Source organism: Haliotis cracherodii, unplaced genomic scaffold (genome assembly GCF_022045235.1).
Source record: "Haliotis cracherodii isolate W230 unplaced genomic scaffold, xgHalCrac1.p SCAF_17, whole genome shotgun sequence".
Classification (NCBI taxonomy): domain Eukaryota; kingdom Metazoa; phylum Mollusca; class Gastropoda; order Lepetellida; family Haliotidae; genus Haliotis; species Haliotis cracherodii.
In genome coordinates this window covers 3833454-3857844 of record NW_027266272.1, presented here as the reverse complement: position 1 = coordinate 3857844, position 24391 = coordinate 3833454, and the positions used below count along the sequence as shown (strand labels likewise).

General features: G+C 42.1%; 1 protein-coding gene across 1 annotated transcript; it reads left to right on the top strand.

Moving 5' to 3' along the window:
• Window positions 1-898: 898 nt before the first annotated feature.
• LOC139464842 (uncharacterized) lies at window positions 899-24154 on the top strand. The gene is made up of 4 exons (XM_071246373.1): window positions 899-1168; window positions 16331-16383; window positions 17344-17444; window positions 21148-24154. Exons 1-4 carry the CDS (start codon window positions 1115-1117, stop codon window positions 21270-21272), a joined length of 333 nt encoding a protein of 110 aa, XP_071102474.1. The 5' UTR covers window positions 899-1114; the 3' UTR covers window positions 21273-24154.
• Window positions 24155-24391: the final 237 nt, after the last annotated feature.

The following is a 24391-nucleotide window of genomic DNA, read 5'->3' as shown; positions in this document are numbered from 1 at the left end:
ACAGAAGGTGGTACAGTACAGAAGGTGGTACAGTACAGAAGGTGGTACAGTACAGAGGTGGCACAGTACAGAGGTGGCATAGTACAGAGGTGGCACAGTACAGAAGGTGGTACAGTACAGAGGTGGCACAGTACAGAGATGTCATAGTATAGAGGTGGCACAGTACAGAGGTGGCACAGTACAGAAGGTGGTACAGTACAGAAGGTGGTACATTTCAGAGGTGTTACAGTACAGAGGTGTCATAGTACAGAGGTGTCACAGTACAGAAGTGGCACAGTACAGAGGTGTCAAAGTACAGAGGTGTCACAGTACAGAAGGTGGTACAGTACAAAGGTGGCACAGTACAGAGGTGTCATAGTACAGAGGTGTCATAGTACAGAGGTGACACTGTACAGAGGTGTCACTGTACAGAAGTGTCATAGTACAGAGGTGTCATAGTTTAGAGGTGACACTGTACAGAAGTGTCATAGTATAGAGGTGTCATAGTTTAGAGGTGACACTGTACAGAGGTGTCACGGTACAGAGAGGTACAGAAACGATTTTTACTTTTTTCATCTGTTTAATCTTTACTGTCACTCCCTTAGTGAGTTAGTGAGTCGAATAATAGGATTATTCCATTTTCAACGCTTTATACCCACACAGGATATTCAATTAGAATTTTATATAATCGGTCTTATGTAATGTCAGGTGTTAGTTGTGTATCAAACAAATCTAGCATAATATTTGTATTTATGAACTCATTTCAGAAATCGGTCGTGCAAGCCACCTCAGTAATCGACTGTGTTGAACCTTCTCCTCTTTGTACAACAGCGCGAGGTATTATCGCTCAGCAGTCGTTCAAGCGAGCACGTTTCCATAACAAAGGGACGACGCGAAAGGGATCATTAGCTGTATGGAGCAAGACTTAAATTGAAGCAACGTCTGTGGCGAGTTCGTACTATCGAGGGCTTTCAACGTAACATAGGCTACTATTTACCGCTAGGGGGCAGTGACGCTCACACCAACCGGGTGTACATAGTATTGACAGTAGAGGTAGCTACCCGGTCTGGAGTAACGTCGGGTGGATTCACATGGTGGGGTGAGGCAGGGGTGTACCGACCCCAGGTGACCGCAGATGACAGGTTCTCTGGACAAGTGGATACTGCTTGTCCTTGTCGCACGTTCACAGGTCAGTATAAATTTTAGTTTAGTTTACATGTCAGACGTTAATCGATCTCCATAACAGCGTTCGTGAATTGATAAGTGATCTACACCAACTGAACGCTGATAGCAGACCTATTAACAGAAGCAGGTGCCGAATGAACATGTGAGTGAAATAGCTTATGTCATATATGGTCTCTGTATATTATACATATAATATTCTTCGTGTAAGACTGACGCCACACCACTGGAAGACATGTGAGATAATTACGACATCAGATATCTCGCGTTACGCCTGAAGTCACAATATAAATACGTGTCTGTGCGTTTAACACGGAGATATCCTATCTTCAAATTACCAACGTGAAGGTCCAACCGCTCGTGCAGGACCTCATTGTGCCTGTAACGGACACTCGGAAATCGACCCCTATGACTCCTTAGAGCATTGTCCTTCAAACATTCCATTCGTTATGAGACAACGTTCACTAGCACACTTTGTCCATGATAAGATATTGATTTTGTCAAATCTCCGAACAAACAATACATGCCGGCCAAACAAACTGTGAGAATAGTTCTATTAGTCTTTTTATTTATTGAAATGATCTTGATCGCATTGCCCAAGTAACTAACATCAAAATATGCTGATGTTACAGCCATAAAATGTCCGAGTCCCGTGAATATAGATATGTAGCATATAAAATAAGTTAACGAAAGACCGATTTTTTCAAGTGACTAGAGATAATCTGCTATGGCTGTGTGTATTCCAACACATCCTTCCAGAAGTGGGCGTGTCTTTTGCGTGTTTTCTGTAGTATATATTGATTCATTAACGTTGCCAAGTATTTACTGGGAAATAATGTGCAATGTTTTCCAAGAAGCCTGTATTACGAGTTCAGACCTGCAAAAGGCGTAAGAAATACAGACAGGTTTTGAACACACGTTGATGAACAGCGGTTGTGAGGGAGATTTTCTTTTATCGCTGACCAGCTTAAGAGTTTAGCGTTAGCTCTATTCAGGTTACGTAAGAATCCTCTGTGTTCTGCGGGTCCTGCTTTTTCATCTGCCCCTCGCTGTTTCATCCGCCTAACGTCACAATCAATATCACCAATATTGTCAGCTATTTCAGAGCATATTTATTATCGGTTGGGAATATTCTGTTTATTGTGCGAACATTGCAGCTAAACGATGACATCGGGTTTACATAAAGCTTCGCGTTGATGTGTCGATAATTACACTGCCATTGTCGATGTTGCAGAGAATGTCGGTGATGTAGTTTGTTTTATTATGATCACAATGATGACGACGATGAGTGACTGAGTATGGTTTTACGCCGCTTTTAGCAATATTCCAGCAATATCAGAGCGGGGGACACCAGAAATGGGCTTCACACATTGTACCCATGTACACAATCGAACCCGCCCCAATGACGACGACGACGACGACGACGATGATGATGATGATCATGATGACGACGGCAAATGCGAGGATTAGCATTTACAATTTAAAAATAATTTATTCCTACTCGTATTATGTATGAGAAAGGAAGGTAATTGTGTCAACCTGACCAGAGAAGTAGAGGTCACAGCCCCGATAGGCCTTGACTCAGCTGTGATGCATCTACCCGTAGATGAAATCCACCCGTACAACAATCTTCTACAGCCTGGGACAACATCGCCCATTAACCAGAACAACCTGTCTCAAATTCCCCTATTCGTCTATTCTCTCGGGTCAGTGTAATAGGCAGTCAGGAACAAATGAACAATTCGAAACCCTCAATACACCTTTTATGAGATACCCCCCCCCCCCCTCCCTCGCCCAACCCTCCCTCCACCACGCCCCCCACCCCCCATCCCACGCCCCACCCCACCCCCACCCCACAACACCCCACCCCACCCCACACACACACCAACTCAGGTATACGAGAGAGAAAGAGTAAGTAAGGGTGGGGATGGGTGAGAGATATTTGAGGAGGGAGGGAGGTAGCCTTTGACAATGGCTGGTAGATGGAACACGGACTATGATGTATTTCAGTCACGGGTTTTGGCGGCTTAAAGACACATAATCTGCCGTACGATGTTTACATGCTTTCATTCTTTTGGAATACACGAACCTGTTTCTCAGTCGCTAAGCGTGTTGTCTCTCTGACATATCTGTGAACGTCGAGGGGTACACAGTCATGTGTTGCTCAATGCGTTTATATAGGTCAGGTTGAATACGTTCAGCGTTATCAGCGTATAACTGTTCAAGCGCCACCGTCGGGGATTTAGCGGTACAATATGTTTACATTATAACATGTTTGTTGTTAAGATCGGCCGCCGTGATATATAAAGGATATTCCTGAATTAAGAGTACCGTGATACAAATGTATAACTACGGGCCACTGTATAATAACTATAATATTGTTGCCTACAGGCCACTGTAAAATAACTATAATATTGTTGGCAACAGACTACTGTAAAATAACTATAATATTGTTGACTACAGACCACTGTAAAATAACCATAATATTGTTGACTACAGGCCACTGTAAAATAACTATAATATTGTTGAGTACAGGCCACTGTATAATAACTATAATATTGTTGACTACAGGCCACTGTAAAATAACTATAATATTGTTGGCAACAGACTACTGTAAAATAACTATAATATTGTTGACTACAGACCACTGTAAAATAACTATAATATTGTTGACTACAGGCCACTGTAAAATAACTATAATATTGTTGCCTACAGACCACTGTAAAATAACTATAATATTGTTGAGTACAGGCCACTGTAAAATAACTATAATATTGTTGGCAACAGACTACTGTAAAATAACTATAATATTGTTGAGTACAGACCACTGTATAATAACTATAATATTGTTGACTACAGGCCACTGTAAAATAACTATAATATTGTTGACTACAGGCCACTGTAAAATAACTATAATATTGTTGACAACAGACCACTGTAAAATAACTATCATTTTGTTGACTACAGACCACTGTATAATAACCATAATATTGTTGACTACAGACCACTGTAAAATAACCATAATATTGTTGACTACAGACCACTGTAAGATAACTATAATATTGTTGACTACAGGCCACTGTAAGATAACTATAATATTGTTGACTACAGACTACTGTAAAATAACTATAATATTGTTGACTACAGACTACTGTATAATAACTATAATATTGTTGCCTACAGACCACTGTAAAATAACTATAATATCGCTAACTACAGACCACCATGATATGATACACGTGGTATCGCTAACGACAGGCCACTGTGATACACGTGGTATCGCTAACTACAGACCACCATGATATGATACACGTGGTATCGCTAACTACAGACCACCATGATATGATACACGTGGCATCGCTAACTACAGACCACCATTATATGATACACGTGGCATCGCTAACTACAGACCACCATGATATGATACACATGGTATCGCTAACGACAGGCCACTATGATACACGTGGAATCGCTAACTACAGACCACCATGATATGATACACGTGGTATCGCTAAAAACAGGCCACTATGATACACGTGGCATCGCTAACTACAGACCACCATGATATGATACACGTGGTATCGATAACGACAGACCACTATGATACACGTGGTATCGCTAACTACAGACCACCATCATATGATACACGTGGAATCGCTAACTACAGACCACCATGATATGATACACGTGGTATCGCTAACGACAGGCCACTATGATACACGTGGTATCGCTAACTTAGGCCTCTATCATACACGTGGTATCGCTAACTTAGGCCACTATCATACACGTGGTATCGCTAACGACAGACCACTATGATACACGTGGAATCGCTAACGACAGGCCTCTATCATACACGTGGTATCGCTAACGACAGGCCACTATGATACACGTGGTATCGCTAACGACAGGCCACTATGATATGATACACATGGTATCGCTAACTACAGGCCACTATGATACACGTGGTATCGCTAACTACAGGCCACTATGATACACGTGGTATCGCTAACTACAGGCCACTATGATACACGTGGTATCGGTAACGACAGACCACTGTGATATGATACACGTGGTATCGCTAACGACAGGCCACTATGATACGTGTAAGGGCATTGTTGCTACCACCCTTGGACATTGCAAGTGCTTGTCTACTATAACCAAGTATATTTTAGGCGGACTGAAGTTGTACACTGTAAAATCAAGTTTGTTTATGTTTTACAGTGAACTCTTTCTCTCACTACCACAACTCACAGGATGGCAGTACTCTACACAAGGGGGTGGGGTGTGTGTGTGTGTGTGTGGGGGGGGGGGGGGGGGGGGGGGGATCTCAGACACAGCGGGGCAATGTTCAGATTAGGTTCTCGGAAATATGTCAGTATTTCTAAGTATTGCCCGGTGGTATGTTTCTCACACTTTGAAGTGTCATATATATGGTTGGCTACTAAATCTAACGCGAGCTTGTTCTGGGAGCTGCTTGCAGTGTGGTCAGCTACAATGTCACGTTACCTCGAACCACTTCCTGTTACCTATCAGAAATTAGGAGCACAAATTGCACGATCTTACCCTCTTCCCGGTGTTCCGAGCGTCAAGACGATCTCGAGTCTCTATTTCAACATTTGTTTGGCACAATATTTCAGATTATTACTTATATGTATCTATTTTTTGGATTTTTGTTCCTGGGGTGTCTCTATTAATGTTATGTCAGATACGTGTTTACATTTTGTTATAATAACATTTTGACTGATTAAATCACGTACAGTGAACAATGGGGGCGGTGGGGTAGCCTAGTGGTTAAAGCGTTCGCTCGTCACACCGAAGACCCGGTTTCGATTCCCCACATGGGTACAATGTGTGAAGCTCATTTCTGGTGTCCCCTGCCTTGATATTGCTGGAATATTGCCAAAAGCGGCGTAAAACCATACCCACTTACTCACTACAGTGAATAGTACATTATAGAACAAAGAAGGAAACAGTTTTCAATCACTCACTCACTCACCCATACCGAGGGGAGGTTTAGAGATATACGCGCGACTCTAACCCAGTATTGTACAAATCCCTAAACCTTTGTAGACTGCCACGTGCGCCACGTATTCAGAAAAAGCAGAAAAAGGCTTGCTGCTACTTAACATAATAAATGATATATGACCTGTTATGAACTGTATAAGTTTAACGCTTGGTAATATCACCAGCTGTGTACACAACTGACAAATGAAAGGAAAGTCTGGCGAGGTCAAGTCTTTGCCCTGGGTAGGTGACCGATATACCACATAATGTGTTACCCTTGACGCTGATGTACCTCGCTCATAAATATAACCCGAATTGTGAACACAGCCTGTGACCCATCCTTGATTATTGGTGGAGTGAGTGAGTTGGGTTTAACGCCGCTTTGAACAGTATTACAGTTATATCGTGGCGTGTCAGCTTAATGTGGGAGGAAAGCTGGTGATGCAGGTCTCAGACGTTTACCACTTCGGTGACACCCACGAGCACGGGTATGTAGCTGACAAACCAAGAAACATAATCGTGTCAAACCGGGATTCGAACCCACAATCATAGGTTTCTGGCGTGCCCAAGGGACGCAACTCTCCACAGCGAATCGCGGCGCCTTAGACGACTGGGCCACCCGTGCCCCCGAATATTGGTGGACAAATATGCAATCATATATGTAATCTGTTAGGATAGGTATCCTGGACTAATGTCACCACTATAGATTCGTATTGGAAGTGACATTTATCATCTCCGTCTAATTCCTAACTTATATCAAAGAATTTCTATTGTAGATGAGCATACTTCATTAGGTTTTGTAATTGTCCAACAGAGGTTGTGAAACTTGAAACAAAAAATCTTCAAACGTGTTTTCACACACACACATACACACACGCACGCACGCACGCACGCACACACACACACACACACACACACGTCTCGTCGCGTTCAATATTATTGCACTTATATGACGACGTGCGTGTGTGTGCGTGTACTGCTTGTACTTGTCCAGATTAACGTCGATTTTATAGTGCTATCCCACTGAGATATCATACCGCAGTTTAACATGAATACCCAACTCAGACACAGTATACTGACTCCGAGCCCTCTAGTCCTTGTTTTAGCCCCTTTAATGCCGAGCGCCAGACAGGGTAACAACCAGTACCATCTTTTAACGTCTTTTGGTATGACTCGGTCACTCACGATTTATACCCCAACAACACAACTTGATTGGTAATCAACGGTTTTCTAGGTGAGATGTTAACTCCAAATTCAACTGTCAAATGCTAAATCCGGCTAACTAGCGTTCATCTGCGTTAATCATATTAGGTATTTTAGAATATGTAGGTGGGATATACAAAATTCTTTCTTTAGTAAAATATGGACATTTAAAAATATAGTGAAATTCATCTCCAATATCATCAATAAAACACAGTTTACATTTTCTTTCACAAATAGGTATCCCATTCCATCTTCCTTTTACAATTGGTAAGTGGTGGCATGAAGTACGAAATAAAAGTAAAGGGATAGCTTTATTTAGGGGTAGGGACGTCAGATAATTTTCTAATTCAAACTGTGGTTTCAAGAGAGAATAGACTACACCTCTTTTTGGATTTTCCACCTCAGAGCTCCAGGTTTGTTTAGCACGATCAGTTAAAATAGAGTGAGCTGTTGCTTTGAGCCAGGAAGATGAAACAGGAGACTGTGACAGCTTAAAGCAATATTGTTTAGAACATTTTGAATACATGAAATCCAGTCATAGTTGTAAACACCTGTATTACGGATGTTATTTACAATGGAGTTAATGATTAAAAGATATTTTGCTGTATTTATCTGTAAGTAATTTCGACCAAAAGGTTAACATACGGGTTTTAACATCAACAGATAGCGGAACTCTACCTAGTTCACCGTAAAGCATGCATAAGGGGGTACTCTTTTTAACAAGTGATAATTTTCTCATGAAACAAATATGTACATTTTCAATTTGTTTTAGATTAACAAAACCCCATAATTCACAACCATATGATAAGATTGGTTTTACCATTGTGTCAAAAAGATATAATTGGCATTGAATTAAGGTTTCGCCTTTTACGTAGTACGAAATACGTGGATTTTGTAGCCTGTTGACATAGATTAGCAATGGATGCTTTAAAAAAACACTCTTTATCAAATATAACACCAAGATATTTGTATTCAGTGACATATTCTAAAGGAACACCATGGAGATAAATATCTTTACTCATATCATTTTTATTACCACCAAATATTAGAATTTTAGTTTTATCAATATTGATAGTTAATTTCCAAATTTTGCAATATGATTCAAAATGCTTGATAGCTTTTTGGAGATTCGTTTTTGAGGAAGCGAGAAGGACAGTGTCATCGGCATATAAAAGAGCAAACAATTTAATAGATAAGTCTAGCATGGAATGTGTTATTTCTGAGTTAATTAATAGACCTGGACAGTCTTTGGCCATTAGAAATGTTTCTAAGTCATTTAGAAACAAAGAAAATAGAACAGGTGATAAGTTTTCTCCTTGTCTAACTCTACGGATGCGGTCTGCTCTCACCCGACCTGCCAGTGTCTGACATCAGGCCTTCTGGGACTATACCATCCATATGGAAATAAGTTCATTGGAAGTATCTGAACCTGTTTCATTATGAGGCAATCTGGAGTCTAATCTCGTTATCGAAGCTAGGAAGGCTGTTGTTCCTGGCTGTTATAGCGTGAGGACACCGCGCAACAAATATACAACAAATTAAGGCTGAAACGATACACCGATATTCCGATGCATCGCGATACTTGACGCACGATACGATATACGATACACGTGGGCCCATTTATCGATACGCCACGATACGGAACGCAAATCTCAAGTAAAGCGTTTCCTCGCTATTGTTCCTTTCAATAAACCGCTAACTTGGTTATAGCGCGCGGTAACACATGGCTCCCCAAAACGTACTTACATTTTTAATAAGCTCAGGTTTTACACCGACATGTTTTTCCCCATCTCAAAAAACATTATCAGCTGATCCCCGCAAGCACATAACACCGGAAATACCTGTCAGCAAATCCGAACTGAAGTACGCAATTAAATACCATTACTATACTATCTTGTTATTAAAACGTGTTCATTATATATCTGGACTTGTGTTTGTAATATATTTTATTAATTTTATTCAAAATTTCATTTAATATTGTTTTTATTAAGTTATGTGAAATCGTGTGTGAAGAGATACTGCAACCACGGTCAGATTACCGCTTTTGACGTATTGAAACGAACTTTAGTTGCTAGAGAATGGATACATATATCAAAAATGCCATACTTTGACTCCTTAAAAGTCATGTGTGTGGCAATTTGGCGAATATATGTCAACATAACGTTTTCGCAATCGAAATACATGTAACACGGGAAGTCCATAGGGTGTCTGATCAAATTGTTCCATACGTAAAAATATCCTGCAACAGCAATCACCAGTACCAAAATGCTACACTTGTGGTTCTTATAATTTGAAATATATATATATATATATATATATATATATATATAGTAAAAGCTGCAACTAAGGTAACACGATATTGAAATATATTATTCCTGATAAAATTCTTGAAGTTGTATCACCGGTGGAGTACATTAATTATTTTCTGGTGTTTGAACTTTGAATTGTTTTTAAGGAAAGTTAGAGAAAGTTCCAACTTCAGTAGTCTTGTTATTATAAAATAATTTTGACTGTTCCAAAATCATGAAAGGTTCAATCTTGACATGCTTTAAGTCTTGTTTTATTTATCATTGACGAAAGGAGATACGTATCGTATCGTGACCAGAATATCGAGATGCGTATCGTATCGTGACCTTCCTGTATCGTTGCAGCCCTACAACAAATATGTTTTTTATCTGCCGTATCATAATATCAACATATAGGGCCATATGTACGTTCATTGTTGCATAGGGGGCACGGGTGGCCCAGTCGTCTAAGGCGCTGGGATTCGATGTGCAGAGTTGCGTCCCTTGGGCACGCCAGAAACCTAGGATTGTGGGTTCGAATCCCGGTTCGCGCCGATTATGTTTCTAGGTTTGTCAGCACCATACCCGTGCTCGTGGGTTTCACCGAAGTGGTAAACGTCTGAGACCTGCATCACTTCGGGCTTTCCTCCAACATTAAGCTGACACGCCGTGATATAACTGGAATACTGTTCAAAGCGGCGTTAAACCCAACTCACTCACTCACTCACTCACTCATTGTTGCATATATTGCTATCCATTTGTGGGCTGTGACATTTTAATGATCTAGACGACTATACGTGACAAACTGTCGTGTGTATGAATTGACAGCGTACAAGAGTGTATTTGACAAAGTGTTCTTTCTATTGATATTCTTTGAAGCTGGGTTAGAACATAAGTGTGCATTATGAGATTAATACAACGACCATTATAGCCGACCGGCGCGTTGTTCAGACACTTACATGGTAAGTCTTTCCTTCCAGGGACCATTATTTCTCTCTCTCTCTCTCTCTCTCTCTCTCTCTCTCTCTCTCTCTCTCTCTCTCCCAGTACGCAACGTTTAACTCCAGTTGTTAAACACGTCTATTTACATTAATAAAACAATAATGAACAGAAATAACATACAGCTAGATCACGTTGCCGTGACACAATAATACCCGCTGAAAGCTAAAACACATTAAAAATTAACAAAACTGATTTGATGCATAAAGTCGAGTGTCTGTCTCGCCGTGTGGATCTCGATGCAGGCTACCTATGCTCTTGACTATTTTAGTAGACCCACCTGCAGTCATATGTTGGTATTTATATCTTCATATCAGCTATAGCGTGTCACACAAATCGTAACTAACAGTTTTTATTGCGCACGACATCGATAAAAAAATTAATCAAAGTGATCATTTTGCTATAATCAACATCTGGAATGATCTGATGAATAAGACTTGAATTATTTGACATTATATATCGTAACTAACAGGTTCAGTAGGAGCTAGTTGGTCCACTCAACGTTACGCTAGAGGTAGTCATCAAGCGTTCAATCCAAGCGCTGCATAATCCCCAAACGATTTTTATCGGAACTATTTAACTATGTATATAACTCTTTTTCCACACAAAAGTCCAGTGTACTGCACGGCAAGGGCGCTCCATTGTGCTGAATTTAAGTCACATGTCACTTTACGTCTCCCAGCCTTTGTGCATTGCTCGATGTCTTTCTCTACACGAGCGTTGAAATTAACAGTTCCTTAAGTCCATCATGATCAGTTATATCGAATATACCTGAGACCATTCTTTGGATAATAACTGTATCACCGGCGAAGGAATACCGAATGCACCGTATGCCATTTTCTTGTCAATAGAATATGCATTGATATTAATGGCCACCGTTTCTGACAACAATTAAGAGCTTTGATGTGACGATCTGTGACGAGTTTTAGGTCTATCTCATTGTGACTCGTCAAAGAATATATTGCATGGTTATTGTTGTATCGGATAACTGTCACGACTGTAAAAATGATATCAACATTTTTTATGGAACCTTGAAAAGGAAGATTACACACAATGTAAATACCGATATATCAATGTATGTATTACGGAAATAAACTGTTGACATAAGTTGCTGTAAAATTGCCACACGCGAAGGCAGGTACATCTATAAGACTGACCATTGATATGTCAATCAGTGAAATAGACCACAGACACACAAACATGTCCACGAGTAAGAGTGACCACAGACCCACAAAGGAATCCATCTACACGTGTAAGGAATTCATGTCCCCGTCTAAGGAAACCATGTCCCCATCTAAGGAATCCATGTCCCATCTAAGAAATCCATCTCCCCGTGTAAGGAATCCATGGCCCCATCTAAGGAATCCATGTCCCATCTAAGGAATCCATCTATCCGTGTAAGGAATCCATCTACCCGTGTAAGGAATCCATGTCCCCATCTAGGGAATCCATGTCCCATCTAAGGAATCCATGTCCCCATCTAAAGAATCCATCTCCCCATCTAAAGAATCCATCTCCCCGTGTAAGGAATCCATGTCCCCGACTAAAGAATCCATGTCCCCGTGTAAAGAATCCATCTACCCGCGTAAGGAATCCATGTCCCATCTAAGGAATCCATGTCCCCTTCCAAAGAATCCATCTCCCCGTGTAAGGAATCCATCTCTCTGTGTAAGGAATCCATATAAACATGTAAGGAATCCATCTACCCGTGTAAGGAATCCATGTCCCCATCCAAAGAATCCATCTACCCGTGTAAGGGATCCATGTCCCCGACTAAAGAATCCATCTACCCTGTAAGGAATCCATTTCCCATCTAAGGAATCCATGCCCCATCTAAGGAATCCATGTCCCCATCTAAAGAATCCATCTCCCCATGTTAGGAATCCACGTCTCCGTGTAAGAATCCATGTTCACATCTAAGGAATCCATCTATCCGTGTAAGGAATCCATGTCCCCATCTAAGGAATCCATCTTCCAATGGAAGGAATCCATCTACCCGTGTAAGGAATCCATGTCCCATCTAAGGAATCCATGTCCCCATACAAAGAATCCATCTCCCCGTGTAAGGAATCCATCTCTCTGTGTAAGGAATCCATATAAACATGTAAGGAATCCCTCTACCCGTGTAAGGAGTCCATATCCCAATCTAAGGAATCCATCTACCCATGTGAGGGATCCATGCCCCCGACTAAAGAATCCATCTACACTGTAAGGAATTCATGTCCCATCTAAGGAATCCATGTCCCCATCTAAGGAATCCATGTCCCCATCTAAGGCATCCATCTCCCCGTGTAAGGAATCCATGTCCCCATCTAAGGAATCCATCTACCCGTGTAAGGAAACCATCTCCCCATGTAAGGAATCCATGTCCCCATCTAAGGAATCCATCTCCCCGTGTAAGGAATCCATGTCCCTGTTTAAGGAATCCATGTCCCCATCTAAGGAATCCATCTCCCCGTGTAAGGAATCCATCTACCCGTGTAAGGAATCCATCTACCCGTGTAAGGAATCCATCTACCCGTGTAAGGAATCCATGTCCCCATCTAAGGAATCCATGTCCCCATCTAATGGAATCAATGTCCCCGTGTAAGGAATCCATGTCCCCATCTAAAGAATCGATCTCCCCGTGTAAGGAATCCATCTACCCGTGTAAGGAATCCATGTCTCCATCTAGGGAATCCATGTCTCATCTAAGGAATCCATGTCCCCATCTAAGGAATCCATCTCCCCATCTAAGGAATCCATCTCCCCGTGTAAGGAATCCATGTCCCTGTGTAAGGAATCCATGTCCCCATCTAAGGAATCCATCTACCCGTGTAAGGAATCCATCTCCCCATGTAAGGAATCCATGTCACCATCTAAGGAATCCATCTACCCGTGTAAGGAATCCATGTCCCCGACTAAGGAATCCATCTACCCGTGTGAGGAATCCATGTCCCCGACCAAAGAATCCATCTACCCGCATAAGGAATCCATCTACCCTTGTAAGGAGTCCATGTCCCATCTAGGGAATCCATGTCCGCAATTAAGGAATCCATCTCCCCGTGTAAGGAATCCATCTCCCCGTGTAAGGAATCCATGTCCCCGTGTAAGGAATCCATCTCCTCATCTAAGGAATCCATCTCCCAGTGTAAGGAATCCATCTACACGTGTAAGGAATCCATCTGCCTGTGTAAGGAATCCATGTCCCAATCTAAGGAATCCATGTCCCCATCTAAGGAATCCATCTACCCGTGTAAAGAATCCATATACACATGTCTTCGGCGTGACGATACAACGGTTCATCCATAAAGTTACTCAATTGCCTCGGAACATGGCGTTACAACACAAAAGTTCGAATCATTGATTTGCATTATAGCCCTCGCTAAAGTTACGTACAGTTTAACCCTAAGACTGTAATCCAAAGGGATGATTTTTAGAATCAGGGTTTCACCGCGGGAATGCCAGGTTAGATCGACCGCAGCAACCCATGCTTGTCGTTGACTTGGTTGATTGCGTGTCATCGTATCCGAATTGCGTGGATCGATGCTTACGATGCCAATCTGATCCAGACTCGATTATATACCGCGGTCATATAGCTGGGAAATTACTGAGAGCGGTGTTAAACAACAAACAACCGTTATAGAATCAAACGTTCTTTAAATAGCATACACCAATCAGCGACATGTTTCATCGTGCATACAGTATGTGTCAACTCTGGACGGAGGTCAAATCTGGTATTTCTACCTATCGCTTACACTGTTGCAACTGCTGGTATATATTGATTACGTGGATGTTGTCGACAGCTTCAGCAGCACCGTGGTCGTCATGCACATCATGAATGGCTAACAATACATGTTTTTTGTGATGCTGATAGTGTTTTCCTCCCACACGCTAAATGATGAGATGCATACTAATACAATATTAGCGAAGGTCCTATCACAAGGTCTAATGACTCTTCGTGTGTTGTGTGCACAGCGAATGGTGGATAAATACAGTCATGACTCATTTAAGTGAAGAGAGTTGTTGCTAAACGGATAGCACTCAAACAAAGAGGTCGGGTATAAATTATTTAGCCAAGGATCAATAATTGGTAAAATTAATCTATTACCGCGTGACTTCTTGGTGGATCCAGTGTGGGTGGGGGGAAAACACTTCAACAGGTTTAATAATTGTCCAATTTAAGTTGTGAAACTGGAAACAAAAAATCTTCAAACGTGTCAAACACACACACACACACATACAAACACATCCACACACAAACGTGTGTTTATCTTTTGACGAAGGAAGTCTGTAATTCAACCAATCGCAATATCTCAGCACACACATAGACATCCACACAAACACAAACACATCCACACAAACACATCCACACAAACACATCCACACACACATCCAGACACACACACACACACATCCACACACACATAGCCACACAAACACATCCACACAAACACATCCAGACACACACACACACACATCCACACACACATAGCCACACAAACACATCCACACAAACACATCCACACACACACACATCCACACACACACACAAACACATCCACACACACACATCCACACACACACACACAAACACATCCACATACACACACACATCCACACACACATATCCACACAAACACACCCACACACACACACAAACACATCCACACACATTCACACACACACACACACACACACACATCCAGACACACCCATCCACACACACACAAACACATCCACACACACACATCCACACACATTCACACACACACACAAACACACAAACACATCCACACAAACACATCCACACATACACATCCACACACACACACACAAACACATCCACACACACACATTCAGACACACACACACACACACATCCACACACACATATCCACACAAACACATCCACACACACAAACACATCCCCCCCACACACACATTCACACACACACACACACACACACACACACACACACACACACACACACACACACACACACACACACACACACACACACACATTTTTTCCAAAACCTGGGTCCGTATCTGAGACTAAAATAGTATTTGATTTCGATTTAAGATTAAAGCGTATGACTTCGGTAACATGGACAAGTCCTTCCTATCAAGAAGATAGACATGGTGACAATCTCTCTTCATTCATATTAGGGGCGGTCGGGTAGCCTTGTGGTTAGAGCGTTCGCTCGTCACGCCGAAGACCCGGGTTCGATTCCCAACATAGGTACAAAGTGTGAAGCCCATTTCTGGTGTCCCCCGCCGTGAAATTGCTCAGTGATTCATATCCCTCACATGTGTTTAAAGGTTGTGACAATTGGTAAATCTCTTCCATACTTACAATTTTGTAAACCAAAATGTAGATTTTACAACGAAACCCCCATAATGCGGACGGCACCTCTCCAAGTTAAATTGTCCAGATTTCAGTAACGGGATATTGGGGTACACGTGAGGCTTTATATCATACAAATAGAAGTCTTTAGTAATGAATTTCACCTCAGAAAGCAAAGGTCAATGATTACTAGCGTTTGAAGCAGTCGTATGGCAATACTATTACGAGCTTTATTGATTGTTGATAAATTAGTCAGAAGTAATAAGTCTACATTGCAACATTAACTGTGTTTGTTGTTATTGTGTCTCTTCAACAACACTGTTGTTACATGATTTGTCCTGTATTGCAGGCCTGTATCGACGCAGACGGAAATTTCACCTGCCAAACAGCCTGGTACTTCTGGTAAGTTTATTTGTTTGCTTCTTGGATGAATGGCTGGCTGGCTAGCAGGCTGGCTGGGGTGGTTGGTTGATTTGTAATATTTGGCGCCGAACTCAGCACTATATATTCCGGTTATAGGACGGCGGCTTTGAAATAATGGATTCGGGATAATACCACCCAGTGGTTGACAGTATGAACAACATTCATGCCGTCGAGGCGCAATGTAATAAGGGTTCGGTCTATCCACCCAACAGATTTAGTGGCCTTTTACGACAAGCATATTTTAGGTTGCATGGGGCCCATTTGAACTCGGAATCACTATGTGCGTGTTAAGCTCAGACATAGAGTGAGTGAGTGGGTATGGTTTACTCGAGCAATATCACGGCGGGGGACACCAGAAATGGGCTTCACACATTGTACCCATGTCGGAAATCGAACCCGGGTCTTCGGCGTGACGAGCGAACGCTTTAACCACTAGGCTACCCGACCGCCCCTTCTAGGGTTTGAATATGGCCGTGAAGAGTCAGACATAGAGAAAGTGAATGGTGGTTAATGACACAGGGAGATATAGTCTGTGTAAAACAATGGCGGCCGGTAAAAAAATTATTCAAATAAGTGGTTGATAACATGAGCAAAACCAAACACAATCAGGGGACGATGACACGCAGTCCTTTAAAGTCACACATTGTAACCATCCGAACATCATTCTAGGCACTTTGACTTAACACAGTTCACAAGGTCCAACGTATGGATGCACTACCAAGTTTGTTTGTTTGTTTGTTTGTTTGTTTGTTTGTTTGTTAACTCCGCACTCAGCAATATTCCAGTTATTGTCAGGTCATAATGTGAGGAAAACATATTTGACCAGAAAATACACAGGCTGTGTTAAGCATGTATTTTTAGGGACCGACCATTTGATACTGACGGTCATACAGGGAACGACAGGCGGCTTTGTGAACTAATAATGTGTTGTTATTGCAGGATTGCTATATTCGGCGCCTTCCTGGTGTTGTTCATCATCGTCGTCTGTGTCGTGAACCACTGCAACAAGAAGAAAAATGCTGTTGACGCCACGGCAACCCGTGAGTAATATTTCGTCACCACTCGCATCTTTCCTTCATTCGTTACCACTCGTGTGTTTTCCGTAACATTGTCACCACTCGTGTCTTTTCGTAACATTCGTCACCACTCGTGTATTTCCGTAACATTCGTCTCCACTCGCTTCTTTCCGTAACATTCTCCACATCTCGCATCTTACCATGACATATCTTTTATATTTTTAAACTTATCCTATCTCACACTATACATTTCTCTTTCTTCTTTCGATTCTGAGTGGAAACGTATCTGAAATAAAAGTTTCCAGCTTCTAAAGTTAATTAACCCTGTCATACCTCACATCGGATTGTCGTGGACGAGTTTGGATGACCGGCTTACGTCAGCCAACGTATCGAACCCGACCGAGGTTTGTACTTTCGACTCGTCGTGTTCTATGACTAACATGGAGCTCGCTCCTGTTTTACCTTCGGAGGGTACACATGGCACTGGTACCTCGGTCGACCCTATAAATTCGGTCCGTCGTTCGAAATCTCCCATACGACGATCTTCGCAGTATCGATCCTCTCAAGACCAGGAGTCGTATGACGACTCATCGGATCAAGGTTCACGAACCTCCCATTCCAGAGAGGATTCACAAGACGATAGACATTCGTCCCGGGATCGACTAGCATCAACTGTCAGTGCACTTTATTCAGTGCAATCATCGGGGGATCGGCATTCAGACTGGGACCAACGGACTTCTCACTCTCGACACCGAGATGATTCACCGAACATCCCACCATCGAAGGTTCCTCGTACTTCCGAACCTCGAACTTCCAAACACCGAACCTCCGAACGCCGAACCTCCGAACTTGGACCCCCGAACCTCCGAACCTCCGAACCTCCGAACCTCGAACCTACGAACATCGGGCCTCCGAACCTCGATCCTCCGAACTTCGAACCTCCAAACCTCGAACCTCCGAACCTCGAACCTCCGAACCTCGAACCTCCGAACCTCGAACCTCCGAACCTCGAACCTCCGAACCTCATCGAACCGCCGAACCTCATCGCACCTCCGAACATAACCGACCCTCCGAAGCTCGTCGAACATCCGAACCTCGTCGAACATTCGAACATCGTCGAACCTCCGAACGTCGCTGTACTCCTGAGGTGCGACAGTCACGTTCGAATCGTACATCTTCGGACAAACAAAAGAGATTCGAGCCTCGTCGAACCTCTGAGGTTCAACGAACATCATCGAACCGAACTTCGAAGGACATACGGACTCCTAAGTATCGACACACTTCAAAGGAGGTTCAACGGGACACGAGAGTTCATAAAACCTCCAAGGAACGGAGACATTCGAGAGAATCCCCTAATATGCGACGTTCACCTACAGAACGTTACTCGTCTTGTGACAGGCGAGCCGATTATCGCTCATCCCCTTATCATGTCTCACGGAGAGACTATTCAGACCCATCACGTCTAGGTTCGGAGGATGATCGCTACAACGAGTCTATTAGCCATTCATCCTACATGTCTCGATCTTCTCCTTCACTCAACCATCCGGAGTTTCGACTAAGAGATTACCCTCACACTTTTGATTTTCATCAACGTGGTGATTACCCATGGAACACTACTTCATATAGTGCCTACGCACATGAGTTGGAACGACACCCACACTACAGGGATCCCCATCCTCCATGGCATGGGTATCCTCATGATCCAGATTACAGACCTTATCAGTCAAGCCACATTTCCTCTTCTCGTCATGAGGATTCTCCTCGGCGACATAGAGATAGACCACTCAGATCAGCTACCGTTAGTAGATGTCCTTCACCTAAAGTTAGGCAGAGTTCTACTTCACCTACTCGTCGTACCGGCTCCCCATCGCCACCTCCGGTTCGACGCCCTCCTGTTTCCTCTGAATCACAGAATCCAACATCACAAGTTCCATCTCAAGCTATCCCTACATCATGGATCCCTAGCGAACTTTCTGCTATTCCAGCAGAACAGATTCGTTCTCTGTTACAGGCTGTAACAGCAGCATGTCTTCCCAAACCGGCACCTGCTGTACCAACTACGGTACCTCTATCTGCATCGACACCCACTACATCCCTACATCCCCTACATCCCCTACATCATCAGACCACTATACCTCCCCAACTTCGTCTTCTGGGAGCTTCGTTCAAGGCCTTCACCAGTTTGGACCCTTGGTACTCGCACAACAGATCTCCAAGACACACCTGCGCAGATAGGGAGATGTATAACCAGATTTTCATTACATTACATCCATTTCTATTTGTCATGATTATTGGTGTTTATTGTATTCATTCGGGCTTCCCAAACTGAGTATCCGGTTGGAGGGTATAATCACTCGTCTGTGGAGACCTTGGTCTTCAACTTGAAGTCGTCATTAGACGCGGCCGATTTCGGTGTCCCGATCCCTTATTTCAAACACCTCTACTTTAGGTATGTGTGTTGAGTAACGGATCGATGATCCTTTTGTGGATATTGTTGATCGTTTCCTCTTCTCGTTTTTTAACCCATTGATTCAATCACTGACATGATTGAGGGTTTGACGAAGCGATAAAAGAGATGCCGAGCGGGTCCAACCTATCGTCCTCTGGAGATAGGAATACCCCGTCTTGTAGATTCGACGACTGGATGTCTACTCTCTCGAATATAAGTCGTACTAGATCGTTTTAGACATGCGATTACGCTTGATTACGTTTGAACATGTTACACATGTTGTACCCGACTAATTGTGTTACAGTTGTTCAGTATCAGGATCTCAACATTCTTTGAGAGTGTTCTTCTTATCCTGTCTACGAGTTGTTGTATTTGTGTGTTGTTTTTTGAGTTTTTTTGTTTTAGTGTAGTAAGTATTGTACCACTGTTAAGTTCCAGCTTCCTCGTAAATATCCTATGGTTGTGATCTATAGACAAGGGAGTTGCGCCCCACCATCCAACCGTGGGATAAAATGCATAGTGTGAGATAGGATAAGTTTAAAAATGTGAAAATTTTATTATAAATTGTATTTTTATATACTTATCCTATCACACACGTTATATGCCCAACCGTCCATCCCTACATCGCAATTCCTTAGTCTATATGCTCTTGAAAGAGAATGAGTTGACTGGGATAGACACGTGATCAGCGCAAGAAGGTCAACCAGCATGCATAGCGCGCATGACCCAGATCTGGGAGGTGACCGTGACGATGTGTGGTATGACAGGGTTAATTAACTTTAGAAGCTGGAAACATTTATTTCAGACACGTTTCCACTCAGAATCGAAAGAAGAAAGAGAAATGCATAGTGTGAGATAGGATAAGTATAAAAATATACAATTTATAATAAAATTTTCAATTCTAATAAAGGCATTATAAATGATATGGAAATTCGCGAAGATAATAATCTCTTTAATCATGTAAAATCATTCTTTTAATTAGTACTGTTTTAGGCGTAATTTCACTTACTTTAGCAACAGCGCTAACACTGAACAGCCAAATGAGTTTCAGCCGTTCAGAAACACTAACTTGACCTCTTCGAAACGTTTTACAAAAAAATATATATATTTCAGAAGTAGGCATAACATCCTTATTACAGTTGTTCCTGCAAGATCAACCAATTTGAATGTGTAACAGATCGTGATACCAAGTTTAGTTTATCGCATCCCAATCACTATTCAATGAATGATCTTCCTGGTAGTATGTAATACATATTATCGTTTCACTGTGTGTTTCAGCGCGCGTGCTGTCTGCTATCAACAAGGAGCGCCGGAGGGGCCGAACTTCCAGCCGGGGTAGTGACACATCCGATTGGAACCAGGAACATTCAATACCAGCGAATCAGGAATCAAGATATCCATAACCAGCCAATCAGGACTGAAGACATTAAAAAACAACCAACTAGGAGTCAAGATATTTACAATCAACCAATCATCTGTCTTAAATCGCCAATCAAAGTTTTCACTTAGAACAAGAGTTCCATCCAACCTAATCGACATGATTTTCAACTGATCGATCAAGAAATTTCTTTTCTAATGGGGCCTGCAGGTTAGACTGGCATGGGTGGTCATATATTTCAGCAGAAAGCCTCGAGCCATGTTATTAGGGTTCATAACAACGTCATCATCCTAACCGAAGCTCCGGACACGTGTACGTCACATTTCAGTTGCAACGGAGGTAGAAACTGCTCCCTGTGACAAGCGTTCACCTTTATTATGTTTAGTTTTCGGAACAAGTTTTAATTTATTATCGTTAGCATTACACTGTTTTTATGCTCATGACAATTATTTCCCAACAAGCAAAGTTATAAAAATGAGTTTTCTTATTCTCAAAAAAAAGATGACAGATGTAATGCGTACATAAGCACTTGTAGCATAGACGTGTATTTCACTGAGAAACGAGAAGGAAATTGTCCTGAAAGGAAATTTAAAAACCAAATGCCAACCTAGGCGTGAAAAGGTGTACTCGATCTTCCATTTCAACAGCAGTCATATACTGCGGTCGTTATTTCCACGTTATGTTGATGCATAACGTTAATGGTACACAAGGAGTCAATTTGAGGATTTAGGGGGTTTTGCTGGAATGTTTTGTTTGAAATTTTAAGGAATTTAGTTTTTGAGCCTACAATGCACATTTGAAATGAGAATTCTTGCACAAAGCGATCTTAGAGTTCCAATCGCAACTCCCATACTCTGACATCGAATTACGACAGTCGTAGTGCTAATATCGCTGAGAGCAGTTGGTCACTGTTGCCTCCTGTGCTTACAGAACAATCCTAGTGCAATGAAGTCTTTAAATGAAGTCAAAAGCGAGATCTAAATACTCGGTTCATTGTCAGTAATACTTAGTGTTAAAGAAGGCACTTGATTTGAAATATATTTTTTTATTTCAAATCTTAATTATTACCCGTAATAAATTGTCATACCTTGTTTTGGATTTAGATGCCCGTGTTATATAAACTTGATGTCGTGCAAGTGTAGTACAGTTCCCCTCTTCACAAAATTTTTTTTTGTTTTGTTTTGGGGTATTTTCTGACAAAGCCATCTTAGCGCTAAGATTATCGTAACCCCTACTCTGTAACAATGATTTACGGCAGTTGTAGCGCAAAGATCGTTTTGTGAAACGTGGCCTATGGACGGTCATTATAAAACTTCTTAAAATATTCTTAGTATTTTACCGAGTCCCCGTGAATGATTAAGTCTTAAGAAAAATCTAAGTAGCTCCACGTATGCCCATTCAACAGTCACGTGACGCTCATGCCGCTTGAAGGCCAGTCAACACTCATTCGTGACCAACTCGTGTTATTCCGGGACAAGCCGAATAGCTTGCAGGTTACGGAAAGGGGCGAGTGGTGACGAATGGTCAACACTGGATGCAGCTACGCCGATCTGCATGTTCGTCAGGCTTTGACTTCGTGATATCTGAGATCAATTGTATGTCGATTGTGGCAATTTAAATCAGGATCATAGTTTTTATTTTATTATAATTATGTATACTTGGTGACGAGCGAAGGGCGGGTTGCTAATTGGTTGTAACACACAGTCAAGGGGTAGAGTTATTTGTGTTCCCTCGATCTCAGTTTGTGTTTACCTTTTTTGTTTTGTCGTTATATTTTCATTTTCGTAATCAATCAGTCATTTCTCAATGTATAATTATGATGGTAAGCGCTACTTTTAAACAGCAGCAGGGGCGGTGGGGTAGCCTAGTGGTTAAAGCGTTCGCTCGTCACGCCGAAGACCCGGGTTCGATTTCCGACATGGGTACAATGTGTGAAGCCCATTTCTGGTGTCCCCCGCCGTGATATTGCTGGAATATTGCCAAAAGCGGCGTAAAACCATACTCACTCACTCACTCAAAACAGCAGCCGGCAAAAATAATGTTTGCTCACAATCTAATTTATATATTTGCATCAGTGGAATTTGGTGTGCAATAAATATGTGCTGTACTATCGCCTTCATTACACGTAACACGTGACTCGAACAAAATCAATTATTGAAAAGCAAACAATTATGCTGTAAAAAAAAGTGCCCGCCACACAAAAATAACATTGTTGCCATGTGTTTGTCTTTAAAAGAAATTAAGGCTCATAGTTTCAAATAAAACATATACCTGGATTTGTAGCTGCAGCTGCAATAATAGCTAACCTCCCCCTCCCAGGTTGTTAGGATGTCAACTACATGTTCTATGCTGCTGCAAGTGGTTCAGGGCATTCAGGTGAGCTACAGAGCACCGAGTCTCGAATGCCTGTCTATGCCTTAAACTATTCTGTGGAAGATGAAAGCTCGTATCATTGTGACCTTGTCAATTTTATCTCGTCATATGCAGGGGGCACGGGTGGCCCAGTCGTCTAAGGCGCCGCGGTTCGCTGTGCAGAGTTGCGTCCCTTGGACACGCCAGAAACCTAGGATTGTTGGTTCGAATCCCGGTTCGCCCCGATTATGTTTCTAGGTGTGTCATCAGCGTACCCGTGCTCGTGGGTTTCACCGAAGTGGTAAACGTCTGAGACCTGCATCACTTCGGGCTTTCCTCCCGCATTAAGCTGACCCGGCGTGATATAACTGGAATAATGTTAAAAGCCGCGTTAAACCCAACTCACTCACTCACTCGTCATATGCATCATCAATACACGTGTCGCACGTTCATCCTCTTGTTCAGGCTGCATCTGTGCCATAAACTACTGGGTAACAAAGCTCACTTTTAATGATCTATCTTCTTTCGGGAGCCATTTTCTTGGAAGGGGCTATTCTATATATCTAACATCTGTGATTTAACTGTATATAAATTCGATTTGAGGGGCTTTTCCTCTGTTCTGGGTGTGTAAAAAAGGGAAACTGGTGGTTGTTCCAAAGGTTGTACAATTTTCTTTCCAAGAACGAGAGGTCTTTTTTCAATGAAGTGAAATCTGTTCCGTCCATTTTTTTACCAAACTCTTTCACTAGCAATGTTCGCTAGCAGATCTGCTGTCTTTTCTGTGATTCATTT